Here is a 19,421-nt window from a genome sequence, read left to right on the forward strand (position 1 = left end):
TTAACAATCATTTATTACCAGCGTATTTACTGCAAAACATTTATAACGTCTTTAAAAACATTTACTACCCAACTCTCATTTTACCGTCTGCATTTTAAGTAATCATTAATAGATAAATATCTATAATATTGGAATTTGAAAGAAAATTCGTAAAATACTTGTCTATAGCTAAAGCGCTTAAAATTTACTTTTATATATACATAGGTACACATAAATGCATAATATAAAGATACACATACCTACATCTATACATACATATCTATAGAAACAATATATATATTCGTTACACGTGTCTACAAAAATGTTTAGGATACTGTTTTACTTTTAAATGTATTTTTGTTATGTCGCTTCTTGTTAACTTATTAAATATTTTGGAATTATTATATTTTTCTAGTTTTGATCCGTTATAATTAGCAACCTTAAGGTTGCTTAAAAGTAAAGGATATAATAAGTATATTATATCCTTTACTTACGGATATAATAAGTATATTATATCCTTTACTTTCAACTTTAAAAGTACCTAGTAATATTATGAAAAACGTGCTCTTCAAATTTATTAGCTTAAAATGTTCTATTAAATTTAATAATCTTTTATATCTAATAATATGCACAGATATTCTGAACAGGTAACTATTTTACGTAAATTTACTTATGCCTCTTATTTTTATCAATGATTTACGGTACTGAAGTATCACATTAACAATTGAAACACAGTAGATATATGTACCTAATTAAATAGATTAGCAAAGTAATAAATAGATTGATAATAATAAACCGAAACAATAAGGCCTCAATACATATTTTACCAGTACAAATTATAGTATTGATAAAATATGCAATTTGCGGAGATGGTACACCTACGTCCAGAAAAGTAGTAAAGGGTACCTAGCAACGACCAACAACATTATTTATATATATGATCTTCTTATATATAATGATAAACAAAAGTCATCAGACAGAAGAGCCTACTGGAACGGTTCAGTTGTTCGGTGTGCACTGTTCAGTGGAGGGAAATGTATAACATCGTGATAATGCGAACATTATACGCGGCACCTCTCCAGCCCGCATAATCGTGCCTATTATCTGGAGCAAAAACTTACCAACTTGCATCTTTTGGTTACGTCCCTCTGTACAACCGCGTACACAAGTCGTAGCAATTAAACAGAGTTGCAATATACTTTTATTAATAATAATATGCTGCGTCTGCAACAATTGTGTTTGTGGTCAGTTGTTCTTAACTAATGTTAATAACTGAACTGGACGATAGGTATACCTACTTAGTATTAATAAATAATGAAATGCATAAACTGACGAAAATGTCCTATATGATTAAATGTTTGGGCTTTAACTTTACGTACGATAGGTATACCAGTGAAAAATTATTGGTTGAAATAAAGTTAGATTAAATTATCTCATCAAGGTGAACAATAATAAGTGGTTTCTAATGGAGACCATGTGAAGATCGCACCTAAACTGGTACGTTACAAGCAATGTTAGCTACAAATCCCTATTACCTAAGTACTAATAATTCCTTACCTCTTTAAGTGTTTTTTATTATTTTATGGTACACCTGCAGTGACACCACCTCTTTGTTGTTTTAATAATTTAATAATATCTTATAAAATGGTGACTACTAAAGAGTACCTACATAGACATTTTTTTTTTATAAATTTAATGCAAAAATTACTAGGACAAATTTCTGAGTGTCTGAAATAGGTAACCTATAAACAACAGTAGAGTATGATAGGATAATTATAATAATTTGGACCACGACTAATGGACCACGTGATCTTCCCTGGAAACTATTGTTGGTTGACGCTGGAGGCCAACCTGACATGATACATAGCTAGCCATTACTCCTGATTAGGTACTACCTAAGCCACCGCCACTTAAGTGTATATTTGCATAAACACCGACTTTCAATTTTGTTACCGACTGTACTCACAATTCATAATAATTTTAGTGGCTGACCAAGGGCTATCAAGTTTCGGCTCCAGTAAACTGATAATTTAGTAACGTTGTTCAAGTACGTATAACGTATGCAAGTTAGTTTAGTCAGAGTTAGATACATGGAACTTATCTACCAAAATGTAACATTAATAATTATAAAGGTACCTCCTTTATAATTATTAATGTTACATTTACGGACGTCGACAATATTAGGTAGATACTTTTAGTAACGTGGTTTATAATATAATGAAAATGAATAACTCAAGTAAATGTGGGCGCAGTACAGTAGGGAAATTTTGAAATTTGATTTTGTAGGCAGATCGAGGCCAACGAGCCACGCGTAACCGAGGGCCGCGTTCCGTTTGATTGACAGCTGCCCTTGTCCAATGGCGAAAGCGAGAGCTGACGAGCAACGTCAATCAACCGCCACTGCCACCAACCCCACCACACAAACATTATTCAATAGCAATACGCTGAATACAGTCTTTATTATTTAGGCACTAAGAATTATTTCAAATGCACCCGATGACATTGCGGACGCGCACGACCGAAACGACACGCGAACGCTATCGCCCCATTATTCGACGCCCTTTTGTAATTTGAATTTCGAATTCCAATTCGTATTTTGTGGTAAAATAAAAAGAGCACCGTTTCGACACAATGGCGTCAAGGGCGGTACTCTGACATGCGATCAAGTTATTATATTAAAGGAAAGCGCGCCCGCGAACCGCCTCGCAACCCTGTTATTGAAAGCTTCTAGGAATAGCGTTCTACAAAATTAATTATATGTAACTCTAGCCTTAAGAACTACACCATGCGATTTAAATAGTAGCTTATGATCTACCATTTGGTTATTACAGAATATGTTTAACTTATTTCAATAGGTAAAGGAGGAACGATGCAATAACGTGCATTTTGCATTATTTTCAGAAAATGGTCTGCCACGAAGGCTGCGTACTGCTTATACCAATACGCAGCTCTTGGAACTCGAAAAGGAGTTTCATTTCAATAAATACCTTTGCCGACCTAGAAGAATCGAGATCGCTGCATCGCTGGACCTGACCGAGAGACAGGTAGTTACTGATGCAATATATTTATAGGTACCTACCTATTTAGGTACCTATGTACCTAACCATAGATAAAATTATCTTAATTTTATAACAGCAAAAGTGTGTCTGTCCGTCTTGTATGTTTATTACCTTTCCACAACTAAACGGCGGAACGATCTTAATGAAATTTAACATGAATATTAGATTATAGGTATCACGACGAAGGGCACAGGGTGTGTTTAAACTAAAAAAATAATTTGAAAGGGAGTGAAAGTCGTGACTACTATAATATTTCTAATAGATATGTACGAAAATTCTTTTTAAACATACTTATGATATTGTGTCTATGTATAATAAGTCGGTTTAAAAATAATATAGGTACCTTACCTACTTGTTTTTATTATGTAGAAGAACGCACCGAACGAATCAAATGGAAAATATCCTAGTTAATTCCACAATCTAATAATAATGCTAAAAAATAAAAGATATTTGAGTAAATATTGACTAATATAATTTCATTTTTACAGGTGAAGGTCTGGTTTCAAAATAGAAGAATGAAGCACAAGAGACAAACTTTGAGCAAAAGTGAAGATGGAGATGACAAAGACTCCACTACTTCTGAAGGCGGCAAAAGTTCAAAGACGGGACTAGACAAATTTCTGGACGATGACGGACCATTATCTGGCAAGAAAAGTTGTCAGGGCTGCGAACTACCGCCGGGGGCATTGTGTTCGCCAGCCGAAGACCTACCTGAGCTTGCATCCCGAACACGTAACAACAATACACCTAGCGCAACAAATAATAACAGTTTTGCTAGTGATGGTGCTTCCAGTGTAGCATCTTCATCATCTCTAGATAAATTAGCTGAGGACGACTCAAGAGATGCACATCCTCCGTCTTCTACAGTCCCTGCAGCAACTCGAAATTTAGCAAAGCGAATTAAGCAAGAGTCAAGAAAACGGTCCCCTTCCTTAGATGCTTCTTGCAAAGTTTCACCTTCATCATCTAAAGACGGCCTCGGGCCGATAACAGGTTTACCAGATGGGGCCAAATTCTCGTCTGTGAATTTGACACCATCGTCGACACCGGGGACACCATCGAGTATCCATCAGAGTCCACTTGGTCATTATCCTCGGCCATCGCCTCCGAATGGACCTCCCGGTCCACCTCATCCCCAGGCTGTGCCTAATGCAATGCCTCCGTATGTTATAAGAGGCAATGCGCCGCCTGGCCAGTTTATTCCTCATCCAGATTTCCGGATGGATTCAAAACAATTTGTTGGGAAGTTGTCCCAGTACCCACAAGGAAATAGAAATTACGAGAGTTATGCTTCAGGCCTACAAGGCACTGACCAACATACTTACGTACGAAACCAACAACATGGACGGCAACAAGAAGGTTCTCCTGCGAGACCTGCCAATGGCATTGGATCTAGACAGACTTATCCACACGAAATGTATCAAAATTATGGATACGCGACGTACACAAAGGACCAAGCGGGATATGGGCATGCAGGATACGATCAATCTCAAAGTTACGGTGAGCACATGGCATATTCGAACAACCACTACGGTTACCATTATCACGACGGTCAACATGACCACTCACACAGCTACTATGGTAATGACAACCAAAAAAATTCACATGGCACTGAGTACGCTAAAAATGCATATTACGATGCGAGTGGGTACGGTACGCAACAAGGGGCAACTGCATCCGGATATGGAGCAGGCGCTACACAGGGCGGCGCAACCGGCGAAGCGTATGGCGGGAGCGCAGGAGAATGTGGCGAGTACGGTTCGTTCCAACAGTTTTATGAAGCAACGCATGCCGCTCCCGCCGGCGATAACTCCAACTCCTCCTCAGACTTCCACTTCCTCAGCAATTTGGCTAATGACTTCGCACCTGAATACTACACCATTTGAGATAAGGACTTTGCCGAGCAGGCAAGCGATCTGTTCGTGTAACACTCGATAGCGCAAATGTGTATGTGGGACTCATGGTGTTATAAGAAATGACTGTTTCCCAAGAGCGACGACATAATATAAGTTTGGCAATGATCTTTGTACCGATATGGTAAATCTTACATTTAAATACGGCATAATGTAATTAATTGTATATAGATAGTTATCTAGTTCTTACAGTTAATTATGAATATTTTTACTAATACATAAACGAGTTAATATATAGGGTGCTGATATCAGTCAATATTAGAGTGAAATATTAAATGATATACGAAAAATGTACCATTTAAACACATTGTGAAAAATATATAGGTACAGTGAGCATCAGTTTTATTTACACATCTGTTGGACTCTTTATCCTTCTTAAGTATACGCGAAAAATATCAGAAACATTAAATAAATCAAGTGATGTTTGGTACACATATATGTCGAATATTCTTTTGTGGCTGATAGAAAAAACATATTTTCCTTCTCTTTGTATTTGCTTTTTTAATCTAAATATATCCATTTAGTTTCCTTATTTGAAATAAGTGCATTCTAAAAATACAAGTGTTAACTAACGATGTGTCGTTCATATTATTTTCTTTTCATTATCTACATCTATGTATATCCTAGAGTACCTATACAGTTTAATGCAACTAGATTTGAAAATGTATTTATAAACAATTCATTCGGTAATACTGTACCTAAATCTTTTTAAATTTCAGCTACACAGATGTATATATATTTATCATATATTATTACATTATAGGACTACAGTTCAAATTGCTAAATGTATGAAGCTACCTACAGTCTGAGAATTTTGCAACATTTCAATAGCTTATGATTCTAACTACAGTTTTAATATAATGTACCTATTAATATTATTTAAAGCTGATATCAATGTAAATTCCTTATTAATGTTTAAAGATTACCTTTTATCCAAACACCTTTTCACGTGTTCATGGTAAGAAATACTCGATTAAAATTAAAATTTTCATTTATGACACTTATTTAGACATTATTTACAAATTTAAGGAATAGTCGTTGCCTTATTTAGTTAATATTGTTTTGTGATTCTAAGAAATATTGTAGATAATTATTAATATAGTTTATAATAAGTCATTATATTGTAGATATCAGCGCTATCATTTCGGCCTATTAAAAAAATAAATCATTTTGGTGTCACAAGTTTAATTCTATTTTATTTACTAACTCCTATGTCCATGAGAATAATAATAATAATAATATCCCTGGATAATCCACGCAGCGTCATCTAATCTCAAGCTAAGGGTACTAGGAAACGGACAGAAACACTTAATTACACTATACACGTGCAAGGAGTCGACCCCTCGACAATCGGAAGTAAGACGATGTACTAGGCCAATAGACCACCGAGGCCGTCAAATGAGAAAGTAGACCACGTATGTTTTTTTGCAAATGATAAAATAATTAATGAATATTAATAAATTAATGAATATTTGTCTAAAAACTATTTAGTTATCAATTCTGGTTAGAATGGAATAAAATATGAAAAGAAAGAAAGTAAGGAAAGAAAGATATTATTTGATTACATATTCTTTTACGAAAAGGAAACATTGAAATCTTTTGGGATAAGAAAGTATCACTATGTATGTTCATCAGAAGCTCTTTATAGAGCCATTAAAATAAATTATACAATATTATGAATATCAGAATATTCATAGCGACACAATTGACAGGCAGTTCAAATACAGACAAAGACGACCTTTGCTTGATTGGAGTCTGTTGAAGTATTTGCATATTTGTAACAGAGGTTTTTAAAATATAGATAAATATCTTTACACCAACAGATACACATGCAATATCGCACTCTAGAACTTGTATGTATATTAGAGATAAGATAAAAAACCCCAATAAAACTGAACAGTATAAAAAAATATTTCTATGACAATAACCAATGGAATATTTTCAGTTAAGAATAGGTAAATGAGAATCATTAACCACTGTTAATAAATTTATTAATGCAAACTAATATTAAATTACAATATCTTATAATTTAAAATAAGATATGAGAAGCTGAGACACATTTTTAAAGTGACTCAAAATTTCAAAATTAGTATTAAGGTAAGTTAGCTAAATACAACTGATTTTCGTAAATTCAAAATATAAAAATGGTATTTTTTAATTATAGAAATTCTTTAAACATAAAGACTGTTATTTATATGAATTCAGCTTGAATATTCATTCAGTAGCTAGGAAATACATTAGGATAATCTAATGTTATGACCTAGTAGCTTTCTGCGATTGTGATTGTCCCTGTGCTTGTGCTTGTGCCTGTGCCTGTGCTTGTATCTTCATTTCCATAATCATACAGATTGCTTCTCTTGCTTTAGATTTTTCTATACCCATCATTTGAATTTTCTCCATCTGTTCTGTTACAAACTGAACCTTTCTTTTAAAATAATCTCTCGCACCATCAATATCCTAAAATAATAATACATACTAAAATTTTATAATGACCAGTCTCAAATCAAATCTTGATTAAAATAATGAGACCACAGGTATTTAAACCATCTTTCAAATAAAAAATAATTCACAGTTCATATAAAAAAGGTTGTAGATAACACACATATATAGGCAAGACAAAATTGCAATAAATGCATTCAAACTCTTTTACTAACGTCACATGAAAACAGTAGAAATTAATCGCATATTTCATTCTAAACTATGTTGTTACTTGACTGCTTTCTGAGTTGCCAGTTGTTGTATTTATTCATCTTAGACAAGATATTTCTATATAAACAAACCATTTTTGGACTTTCTTAATGCTATTGGTGGACAAAAGAAAAAGTAGTTTTGACCACAGCACAGAAAAATTCTTAATGGGACAACCATCACTATTGATAGTACACCACAAGCACTGGCAGTATTTTCCATTCCATATTTACCCATTGAAAAAACTATATTAAAAGTCAAGTCAAAAATAATTACAAAAGAGGAAACCCAGTTAGGAATACTCACTTTCTGTGCATAATACCCAGTGCCAATATCTATAATGACATTTTCAGCATCGGCTATAGTTCCAGGAACATACATAGACTCTGTAAGTGGAACTAAAATGGTTTTCCCTTTAGTCTCTGGTGTTATTTTGTCCACACTTTCACCAGACTCTACAAATTTACCTTGAGCCATCTTCAATGTTTGCAAAGAATCTTGGAAAACATTTAGCTCCTGTAATTTAATAATAATAATATTAAAAGATAGATTTTAATCTAAATTGGAAAAAAATCCAAGTTATTATAATTACACAAAGACGAAAAGTAAAAAATTCATACTATATATCTATACCATATATTCTACATATATTCTATACCATATATCATGAGTATAGACAAAATGTGTAACAATTGAAGTCCGTCAATATCTTCAGTGTTTCGTCAGTTCTGCACTTATGGGATGCAATATTGTATATAAAATATTAAAAATGTATCAATGACTAGACCTACTTATTTGTTAATAGATAAATAAACTTTTAATTTTATATATATTTTTATAAAAATAACTTCTGCGCCAACTACTCGCGTGAGCTACTTGATTTGTTTGCGGTCGTAAGAATTTTCTCGCGTCTCGGGGCTACATTAATTATGTTACTCGTAAGTCAGTTTTTATTGTAGATTATAAAAATTTAAATTATTATATTCTTACTTGATCCAGTTGCTGTTTCAATTGAGCCAACTGAGGAAGATTCAACTTAGATAAATCGATCTGTTGCATGCCTGGAGCTGGCGCTGAGGATATAGTAGCCATGCTATATTTTATTTTATTTTAATTTAAATATATAGTATATAAACGATAAAATTGTTATTTTAGTATTCGGACATGATATCTTAACACAATAATTATAAAACTACACATTAAGTTCACATGTATAATGATGTGAACTGATTCATAGACTGACTGCCTAACTAGTGACTTTATCGACTGACAATAGAGGTTGCCAACCTTAAAACATTTAACCTCGTATGTACTCGGGATATCTAACCTCAGAGATCTTCGCATTCAACCTATATCCTAAAACTCGTACAATGTTTTGTACTAGAATGGAAATGTTATTGTATCGTTAACAAAAAGTCTGTACTAGGATTGTGGACAGTTAGTTTCAGGAAAGGTAAAATTTATAATGGTAAAACTTTGCCATATTTACAGACTTAAAATTGTATATCCTTATTACTACAGCAATTACTACAATTATTATTACAATTCACACAGAGGTATCTAGTCCCAAGTTAAGTTGTCCACGTTTTGGTGACTAGGCAACGGGTAAAAACTTAAATATTATTTTTTTGTAAAACGACAACAAAGATATTGCTTTATTGTCCTCGTATAAGTTTGCATGAAATTATAATCTACAGAAATATATTAATTAAGGGGTTTGAGAGCCAAATTTATTTATTAAAAGGAAAAAAATTAAGGTTGGCAACCCTGTGGTACCCCATCTGATTTCTCAGATAGAAAATAATCCTTGTTGAAAAGAAGTAATCTCAATGCATACATAATAATTGGCCTTTGGCCTCATCACTTGTTCAAATATGAAGAAGTTTAAAAGTAGACTAGGCTGTACGGTCTAAGGATCTTTGCCTGTTCCATCACTGAAAAGGAGATGGACGAATATGGGGAAAAAAAAATCTCAATGGTCTCACTGAAAAGGAGATGGACGAATATGGAAAAAAAAAAAATAATCTCAATGGTCTTTCTGATCTCTGGTTCTTGCTTAAGCTCGAACACAAATAAAAATAAATTATTGTGTTTATTATAGATTTAAAAATAACCTGAAAATGTCACTGTATAATATAGATTCACGTGAGAAATTTGAAAATTTCATAAAGTAAGTTAATTTAAAATTGTAAACCTTAAAAGATAGAATCCCAGACATTTGTATTTCCTAATCATTCATTTTTAAATTATTAATTTTAAAGTAGAAAATTAGAAGGTATACAAATAGATCTTTATATTAGAAAATAGCATAGGATATAGATATTAAATGAGTTAACCCAAGCCTATTACTTGAAGCATATTGTTTACTTGTTTGTAACAACTGCCCCTAAGGTTACTCATTAGCCTATGCTATTAAGTACTTTAATACCAAAGATAACCTTGTTTCTTGCATCATTGTACTCAATTATTTATTACAATTGTTTTTAATTGAATCTGATGCTTATCCTAAAATAATACCTATTATTCTTAAAGTGTTAAATGTCTAATACACCAATTGAATTTCTTATAATCAATAAAGTGACAATATACATTTGTTTATAGTTTTAAAGTTATGCTATGTTTTAAATATATATTTACTTGTGCATTTTCATATAAAATCTGATACTTGTAAAATTTTACATCTCTTTCAAGAGTACTAAGCCACAGCATTCAACAATGCATGCAAATAATCCCTCACTTTGGAAAGTTCTAATGAGGCTGAAGAAACATAATTACTATCAAAACTTTGTATATTCCGTTTATTTCTATTAACATAATCACTACAAATAGTACAATAGTAATTATAGTAAAATAATATAGAACATTTCTATTCTATTATTTTACTATAAGTGCATATCTGTACTGTACAAATTTAATCAATTTTAATATCAATCATTTCACCTTCAGAAAAAAATTCATTTTTTTTGCTTCGTAAACAGAGTCCTGTTTACCATGCAAAAAAGAACTATGTACTGTCAGTATATATAAATTTTTTATCTCTAGGCCACCAATATTATCTGTAGTACATTTTACTGCTGAATGGTTAGTTGAATGTACAGTAGTATCAGATGTCTTAAAAGAATTACTGAAGATTCCTGAAATAAAAGCTAGCAAAAGCCAATTTGGTGAGTGTGAAGCTGAAAAACTTGATGAAATAGTCTGGACATATAAGGTAATAAAAATTACAATATACTTATACATTATTATTTATTTTTTAGGCATAAAAATTAAGTCAGTTTTATTCAGGAAACAAATATAATAATAGTAAAAGAGAATTGAGAAATTATTATTGCAGATATCTTAATTTTAAGCACTTTAGAATAGTAATACTTATTTTTTTAATCTACCTCTCATTCTACAAATCAAAACAAAATTTCACAGTACTAACATTTTACCATAGTTTTTAATTAAATTCTATATTTAAATACCTGCCATATTTTAAAGACAATGGTTTATAACCATATAGCATAATAATTTTCCTATATCATTCATAAAATTTAATATTTAATTAAATAAATAAAATTATTTAATAATAATATTACTTAATCCAGGTCGAAGCAGTTCCAACAATATTATTATTTAGGAATGGTAAACTAGTGGACAGATTGGATGGTGCAAGTGCAAAATTGATTACTACTAAGATCAAAGCCCATTGTCTGGAAAAAGAAGTCTCTGAAAAAGAAGATGTAAATGTGTCACCGCAAAAACTGGAAGATAGATTAAAGGCTCTAATAAGCAGACATAATGTTATGTTATTCATGAAAGGGAACCGAGATGCACCTCGTTGTGGATTCAGCAGAACAATAATTCAGATCTTGAACGAAACAGGGTATGAATTCATAATATAACATAACATTCTATAAGAGTCTTGTAAGCATAATTATTAAATAAAAAAGAAAACAAAATGGGCATAAGTATGATATAGGGAAAATAAAATTCTTTCCAATTTTCTTTTAGAGCTCTGTGTGTATGTGAGTGTGTGTGTATATATGTGTAAACACACAGAGCATCTATCTGACCTACACTTGCTATTATTTATTTAAGTACTTCTTTTTAAATCTATTTCAAGCTCTAGACAGTAAAACTGTGCTAATGCACATATCCAAATATTATATTTTAGAAATTAAGTTTGAGAATAGTTTTATTCTTAATTAGCATGGGATGGCCCACCATTGGGCATATGCCTCTCCAATACGTTTTCATGTTGCATGGACTGTGGCTTGTCTCTCCGTCATGTGGCTGGTGGTCTGCTAACACACCTTTCAGATTTGTGGGGTCTCCACTCCAGGACTTGCTCCATAAGTCATGGGACAGGCACCATTTTAGTTTAGCCACTTGTTATATCAACAACTCGTTTTTGCTTCTAATGGTCATCATGTCAGAATCCTTAATTATCCTTATTTATATGTCTCGTCACCTATCTAATATTTCATTGCAGAGTATCTTACGATACATTTGATATCTTGACGGATGAAGAGGTACGACAGGGTCTGAAGGAGTATTCAGATTGGCCAACATATCCTCAACTCTACGTTAAAGGGGAACTAATCGGAGGTTTAGATATAATTAAAGAACTAAAAGCTAGTGGAGATTTGGATGCTACACTCAAAGCATAATTAATCAGATTAGCATCTACCTATTGGTACATTATTATTATTTATTGCAATAAATTGTCCTTTGGTCACTACAAATAAGCATTTATTTCAAATACCTTTATCCCAAACCCAAATGGTATATTCTCACAGAATATATTTTAGGAAGTACCAACTTACTTAAAAATGTACATATAATCGAGTAACGTTTATAAATACAAATTGCCCTAGATGTAATTTGCAATATAAGATTTAGAAAATATTTATATATTTTGTTTATAATATCAACTATACTAATAGTAGATATTATAAATTCCCAAATTCATCTTAATTAATGTAGCTTTTATCATATTGGAAAAAACATTATTTTTATTATAGTTTTATGCTCACTATAATGTTCCTTTCTAATACCAGTGGCACTCAATGAGGAAGTAGCCATTATTATTGCTAAAAGTTGCATATAGATGGCGTGATTGGTATCGATGGAATTCTTCATAGTTTTGCAAACGTTTTAAAAAACAAAACTGTGTTTTCAAAAATGTTTAATCAATTTTTAAAAAGTTATATATACATGTTAAAATGAAATAATGCGTTTAGAAAAGTAATTTTCATATATTTACTCATTTTGTTATTTTCCAGTACTTAATTACACTTTAATCAGTGCTAATATGGGGCTCAATGTTTTCAAAATGCTTTCATAGATGGCATTGTCGTCATTTGTATCGGCCTAATTAAATGTCTTTTTTATATTTTCCAATAATAAGCACTTAATATATTATTATTGTAAATTAAACATATAAATTTTTTTTAAGTAAATTAAAAATAGCCGAACAAGCAAGTAATACTATTTCCAATAATAATTATGTATGAAGTGTTGTCATATTAAAAATAAATACATGTATTATCGATTTTTTTGAATAATCGATAACAGGATTTTATTACAGCGCATTATTCGATGATGCTTTTAATGAGTCGTTGTGAACAGTAAATTTTCATTATTATGTATTATAGCAGTGTTCCGTTTCAAAGAACGGAATATAGTAGTACATTATTAGTGTCGTTGGTTATTTACATTTGTACTGAATAATCGATTACATAATAATTTAAAATATCGAGTACGAATCGTAGCTGTCTTCGAATACTGGCAACTAAGACTGGGTAAGATTAAAATAGTATTTAAAAAAAAGAGAGAAATCGACCCTAACTCGAATACCATAAAGTTGATTTTCCTTTCTCATTAATATATCATACCAGTTTGTTTTTAACTTGCGTATGACTCTGTGGTATGATGTTTAACGTGTATTGTTATTGTACGGTGCATACATTTCAAAAATTATATTTTAATGTAGGTACATACATTTCATACATGTCAAAAATTATCTTTTAATGTAGGTACATACATTTCTTTCATACATTTCATACATTTCAAAAATGAACTTTTTATGTAGGTACATACATTTCTTTCATACATCTCATACATTTAAAAAATTATATTTTAATGTAGGTACATACATTTCATACATGTCAAAAATTATCTTCTAATGTAGGTACATACATACATTTCTTTCATACATTTCATACATTTCAAAAATGAACTTGTAGGTACATACATTTCTTTCATACATCTCATACATTTCAAAAATTATATTTTAATGTAGGTACATACATTTCTTTCATACATTTCAAAAATTTCTTTCATACATTTCAAAAATTATAATTTAATGTAGGTACATACATTTCATACATGTCAAAAATTAATGTAGGTACATACATTACTTTCATACATTTAAAAAATTATATTTTAATGTAGGTACTACATTTCTTTCATACATTCCATACATGTCAAAAATTATCTTTTAATGTAGGTACACACATTTCTTTCATACATTTCATACATGTCAAAAATTATCTTTTAATGTAGGTACATACATTTCTTTCATACATTTCATACATTTCAAAAATTATCTTCTAATGTAGGTACATACATTTCTTTCATACATTTCATACATTTCAAAAATGAACTTTTTATGTAGGTACATACATTTCTTTCATACATCTCATACATTTCAAAAATTATATTTTAATGTAGGTACATACATTTCAAAAATTATCTTTTAATGTAGGTACATACATTTCATACATTTCAAAAAGTATCTTTTAATGTAGGTACATAACACCCCATGTCAGACCCCTTGTATTTGGAAGAAACTTAAAAATAATGCCAAAAATATTAGATGAATATATTTTTAATACGAATATTGTTTTATTTTTGTTCATCAACTTTATCCCTCACTAACAATACTAGTAGTAGTACATAACCTGGTTTATACCGCTAAAGATATTGAAAGATATACGAGTAATTCAGAATGTTATCAAGTTCAAAATAAGCACACATTACTTGCTTAGATAACAGAGTAATATTACTCGTAATAAAAACATTTGTAACACCCATATGTATACTACGTATGTATAGTAAGTACTTACGCTGCGGCGCCGTGAGACTCGTCTACCTCATCTACTAACCAATAGGAGCGCGCCTCTCGTGTTTCCAGAAAGTTCGCGACTAACGGACGATATAGTAGTAAGGCAATGAGTGTCCCAGTGACATCATTATAATATTTTCTCGTTAAATTTTATTGTAATATACACAATTTCGCACTAAATAACGTGTTACCCCGTTACACATTTCTAATAATGAAAAACCTAGACCAACCCTGTTCACTTAATCTTACAAGATCTGACTTTAAAAATTACGATATCCTCATATAGCCTTTCATTTCCCCTTTCAATACTTTTTCGCATTAAAAAGTAGCCTTTCTCAGGGTCTACATTATCTGTCTACCAAATTTCAATTAAATCAGTTCAGTAGTTTTGGCGTGAAAGCGAGACAAACAGACAGACTGAGTTACTTTAGCATTTATAATATTTGTAAGAATATCGCTATTAAAAATAGGGGTTGGTGAAAGACGGGTGAAAATTTAGGCGTGTATGTATTTTCAATGTAACATTATAAATAAATAAAAAATTGTCCATAATACAAAAAAATATTTTTTCGGGGTAGGCCACCCCTATGACTTAGGGGTATAAAAAATAGATAACAACCCTACCTCAGACCTGGCAAGTATACATATCAAATTTCATCAAAATGTGGGAGAAATATGGCAACTAACACTGTGATACAAAATTTATATATAAGATATAGCGGAATTCTCATTAGGGAAAAGAGGGGTACATCGTAGAATACATGAGGTATATACCAGTAAATTAATTGTAGCTAAAACCAGTCTCTTACACATAACGATTGAAATAAAAAATCATATAGCCCGATTTTGATACGTACGAGTATAAAAGTATCAAAATTATACGTATAGCGCAGACGCGTTACAACATATCAAAAAAATAGGCATGGAATGTAAAATAAACCATAACATAATAGGTATATACATTGGCACATAAGCCATATCTGCAGAGTGTCGGCTAACGATATTATACCTACACATTTACATTGAATCTTGAATCGTCCCTAATGAGGTACACGATACAGTTACCTACATATCTATTATATACATATCTTTGCAAAACAGATGTCATGTAGACTGAATTGACTGCCATCTATTTTCATGCTTTGTTACTAAGCACCCACTAGTAATCCGAACTGCTTCAGATCTAGCGACATCTACCGGCTACGGTGGCGAAATAAAATAGCCCGAAGAATAGCCCGAGTTAGGAAGGAACCATTTTCTTGTATGGGATGGGGTATCTGTATGTAATATTATGTTATCTGTGCTAATACTATGTAATATTATATTATCTGTGCTAATACAATGTGCCATCTATACAAACTCGATTGAATGTTCTTGCGTAAGTTTTGACTCGACAGTTTGCAGTTAGTTAGACATTCAGTTTTATCATTAAGTATTTCATGGATAAAACGTATGCAATTGTTAAAAGTTAAAATTAAGATTATCAAAAACATACAGACATGGTCGCCTTTTCTGTAAAGGAAAAAAAAGTATGTAATTGTAAGTTATAAATATTACCAAAGACAACGGCTGTATGGGCTTAGACACTTTGCCTTTCCTTTATGGATGGATAAATAAAACAAAAAAAACTATAAATATTGTGTACATAATATTAGCGTAATTTTATCCATTATTATTACTAGATTCCAATTAATTTATTTATATTCTATCTCCTTTCTAATAATAATTTAATACCAATGAATTAAAATTGTGTTGTAAAATAAATTTCACTTTTGTATTGGTTACAGATTTCTGTTTCAATATTAAAAATTAACAACATGTCATCTAATTTATATCCAAGTAAGTTGATAAATAACTATTATAATATAGTTTCGTATACGATTGTATAAACATATAAACATATGTTTACTTATATGTTTAGAAATAATGAGCAAAACCAGGACTGCTGGAGATGGAATGGAATCAGATGATGGTGCAACCGAACCAGGTCGGAAAAATCAAACCATTGCTAATAAAGCGTCCACAAGCAAGTATAATGAACCTCTTATTCGCCTTATTGAAGTGTTTCCTACTAATGTAATAAGAAATGAAAAGAAAAAATCCCACATACACTCTAAGAATCCAAAATTTGTACCATATGAGCCTTATACTGCAGCTATTAAACCAATCAAACCTCAGTCATTAAAAAAAGATTTTAAAAAATCTAAGAATAATATGGACCTCAATACATTAATTACTCAGATGTCACAAATGAATACAGACTTGAATGAATATAAACCACGGCCAAAACTTCTCTCAAGTAGTGACAAAAGTGTATTATCAAAGACAGACAACCATTCCTTAGAGAATGATGAAAAGCAGAAGAAAATAGATCAACTACTACTAGAAAATGAATCCTTGAATGATCAGTTAAAGCAACAAGTGCAAGTGAGTATTGTTTACTTTAAAATGTATGCAATTTCAGATGTAAAATATTAATTATCACTATGTATATTATGTTACAGGTCAATAAAGAATTGAAAACTATGTTAGTGGCATCAATGGGGGAAGACCTGGAGACTCAAGTGCAATCACTTAATGAAGACAAAAAGCATTTAGCAAATGCTCTGCTGAATTCTGCACAACATCTTTCCACCCATCAGGTAAAAATATCTAAATCAAGGTGTTGATAGAAAATAATACAGTTTGTATAAAATAGTAACAATAGTATACAATAAATATATAAATATAATAAATAAATAAATAAAATTATAAATATCAAAAAGTATCAAATCACAAGCACTCACTGAAGTGTACAGTACAATATAAATCACGAGAGAACAATTTATTTCATTTGGTAATATTTATATAATAATACTGCATGTATTAAACCTAATTATTACTCTTTATTTACTATTATGTCCATCGCAACATAATCTATGTATCTCTTTACCAGGAACAAACAGAATGGCTGGCAGGGCAGTGTGAAGTATGGAGAAGCAAATTTTTAGCCAGCAGGTATTTATTTAAATACAAATAATTGATACATGATACCAGTATGTTTAAATATATGTAATTTTTATTTAATGAAGTATAAACAATTACCTGTTTCTTATCACTTTTATAGACACACTGTTACTTGCATAGGGTAACCTCTATTATTTATTTCTGCCATTTATTGCACTCCAGAATGGCAAGCCATAAAGGTATCCAAACATGCAAGTGTGGGTACAGCATAATTATTATAGAATGCTGTTTATTTATACATGTAGGTGAAGATTGAAATGTATCATTAGGTATACAATCAAGTAGTTGCCTTTTAAATTAGAAAAAATAAAACATTACTGAACATTTACAGTCTGATGGTGGAAGAACTGGCACAATGCAAGAAATTGCTGAGTGATAAGTCTGACAATCTACAACAAGTGATAAAACAATTGTTGGATGAGAGGTGTAGGTCAAGAGATATGATGTTGTGTACATACAAAAATCTGTATAGTCTTCACGAAAAACAGCTAGAAAATATCACAATTTCTGAGTACATGGGCAATAGTAGTGCATACACTAGACCCATAGGTAACTGGAATTTCAACACTACCACCCCACATTCTACTAATATAATAGATTTAGCATCAATTAACTTGAAATTGTCTGAAAATATAAGTATTTCAATTGACAAGCAGGATATCAGTCATTTGGATAACCTGCCATCAATGACTGATGGAGAAAAGCATGCTGAAAATGTAAGTTCATTATGTATTCTTTATAATTCATTTTGGTAGGTATTATTAATAATCGTAACAACATTAATATTAGTCTATGAGTTACATTCATTAAATGTCTTGTTTCTTTCCGTGGTTTTGGTCTATGACAATAAAACAAGTATAATATGTTAAAAAATGAGTATGGTTGTGAGAGCATATCTTTGCTGGGAAGGTAATTACTAAATTACCCCTTAATCATAAATAACAGAAAATATAAAAATATCACTATTGCACTATTTATTTCTGGCTGGTACTCTGTCTATCCACTATGTGCTTACATTTGATTCAGTCGTCAAATTATTCTATTCTAAAATAACCACTTGAATTGCAATTCCTAATTTCAACAAAGAGCACAAATTTATTTCGTTTTAAAATTATACTTCCCTTTTTTAAAGTCAGTTTATACACAGTCAATAATAATATAATCACTTATTCCTTTTAGGTCATGGCTATGCCATTAGAAGTTAGAAAGGTGAATGAGGTGCCTGTAAACGCATTGGTCAATCTGGCATATAGCAACAGCGAAAACACAGCCCGGGCCGTTGCGTCGTGTGTGCACTGCAATGGCAAGGTTCAACTTCTATAAATTCACATCACATATACACATCCCACATATAGAACAATATTGGATTAACTCAAAAATTAATAAAAATTTAAATTAGACTCTATAGTTAAAACGTTTAGAGAGTATTTTTGAGTTAACCCAGTCTTTTGATAAATGTGGGATATATTAATGGAATATTGTATTTGAAGTCTGTTATTGTTGTCTATTTTTAGAGATCAGGATTTATTATATTGTCATTAGGTGTAATATATAATCTTAGAGACTTAAAATATACATATTGTTAAATAAAAATATATATATATATACTGTAAATATTAGTTAACTTCTCTTTCATAGTAAATGTAATCTTGAAATAAATAT

The 19,421-nt window shown here is 31.1% G+C and overlaps 4 protein-coding genes across 4 annotated transcripts in view; 3 read left to right on the forward strand and 1 right to left on the reverse strand.

Moving 5' to 3' along the window:
- Window positions 1-6,018, forward strand: part of LOC131847867 (homeotic protein proboscipedia) — a 64,967-nt gene extending 58,949 nt beyond the window's left edge. The window contains exons 3-4 of the mRNA XM_059197556.1: window positions 2,881-3,023; window positions 3,527-6,018. Of these exons, the coding sequence (XP_059053539.1) occupies window positions 2,881-3,023; window positions 3,527-4,924 (1,541 nt within the window). The 3' untranslated portion in view covers window positions 4,925-6,018. The remainder of the gene's footprint in view (window positions 1-2,880; window positions 3,024-3,526) is intronic.
- A 910-nt stretch (window positions 6,019-6,928) lies between these two features.
- On the reverse strand, window positions 6,929-8,877 carry LOC131847884 (prefoldin subunit 5). Its single transcript, XM_059197573.1, has 3 exons — window positions 8,630-8,877; window positions 7,946-8,155; window positions 6,929-7,408 (listed from the first exon to the last, which is right to left on the reverse strand). Exons 1-3 carry the CDS (start codon window positions 8,729-8,731, stop codon window positions 7,205-7,207), a joined length of 516 nt encoding a protein of 171 aa, XP_059053556.1. The 5' UTR covers window positions 8,732-8,877; the 3' UTR covers window positions 6,929-7,204.
- Window positions 8,878-9,634: 757 nt separating this feature from the next.
- LOC131847880 (glutaredoxin 3) lies at window positions 9,635-12,356 on the forward strand. Its single transcript, XM_059197571.1, has 4 exons — window positions 9,635-9,809; window positions 10,682-10,850; window positions 11,230-11,507; window positions 12,117-12,356. The coding sequence occupies exons 1-4, from the start codon at window positions 9,760-9,762 to the stop codon at window positions 12,292-12,294; spliced, it is 675 nt and encodes a 224-aa protein (XP_059053554.1). The 5' UTR covers window positions 9,635-9,759; the 3' UTR covers window positions 12,295-12,356.
- A 3,985-nt stretch (window positions 12,357-16,341) lies between these two features.
- On the forward strand, window positions 16,342-19,082 carry LOC131847887 (golgin-45). The gene is made up of 6 exons (XM_059197578.1): window positions 16,342-16,592; window positions 16,675-17,180; window positions 17,258-17,395; window positions 17,689-17,750; window positions 18,091-18,475; window positions 18,939-19,082. Exons 1-6 carry the CDS (start codon window positions 16,571-16,573, stop codon window positions 19,080-19,082), a joined length of 1,257 nt encoding a protein of 418 aa, XP_059053561.1. The 5' UTR covers window positions 16,342-16,570.
- Window positions 19,083-19,421: the final 339 nt, after the last annotated feature.

This window comes from Achroia grisella, unplaced genomic scaffold, assembly GCF_030625045.1.
Source record: "Achroia grisella isolate CSIRO2021 unplaced genomic scaffold, CSIRO_AGI_Agris_v1 utg544, whole genome shotgun sequence".
NCBI lineage: Eukaryota > Metazoa > Arthropoda > Insecta > Lepidoptera > Pyralidae > Achroia > Achroia grisella.

Coding starts and splice junctions, on each gene's coding strand:
- LOC131847887 (XM_059197578.1), top strand. CDS start 16,571: ATGTCATCTAATTTATATCCAA. Junction 17,181..17,257: donor AGTTAAAGCAACAAGTGCAA/GTGAGTATTGTT, acceptor ATTATGTTACAG/GTCAATAAAGAATTGAAAAC. Junction 17,396..17,688: donor AACATCTTTCCACCCATCAG/GTAAAAATATCT, acceptor TCTCTTTACCAG/GAACAAACAGAATGGCTGGC.
- LOC131847884 (XM_059197573.1), bottom strand. CDS start 8,731: ATGGCTACTATATCCTCAGCGCCAGCTCCAGGCATGCAACAGATCGAT. Junction 8,156..8,629: donor TGAAACAGCAACTGGATCAA/GTAAGAATATAA, acceptor ATTAAATTACAG/GAGCTAAATGTTTTCCAAGA. Junction 7,409..7,945: donor CTGGGTATTATGCACAGAAA/GTGAGTATTCCT, acceptor TTATTATTTTAG/GATATTGATGGTGCGAGAGA.
- LOC131847880 (XM_059197571.1), top strand. CDS start 9,760: ATGTCACTGTATAATATAGATTCACGTGAGAAATTTGAAAATTTCATA. Junction 10,851..11,229: donor AAATAGTCTGGACATATAAG/GTAATAAAAATT, acceptor TACTTAATCCAG/GTCGAAGCAGTTCCAACAAT. Junction 11,508..12,116: donor CAGATCTTGAACGAAACAGG/GTATGAATTCAT, acceptor ATTTCATTGCAG/AGTATCTTACGATACATTTG.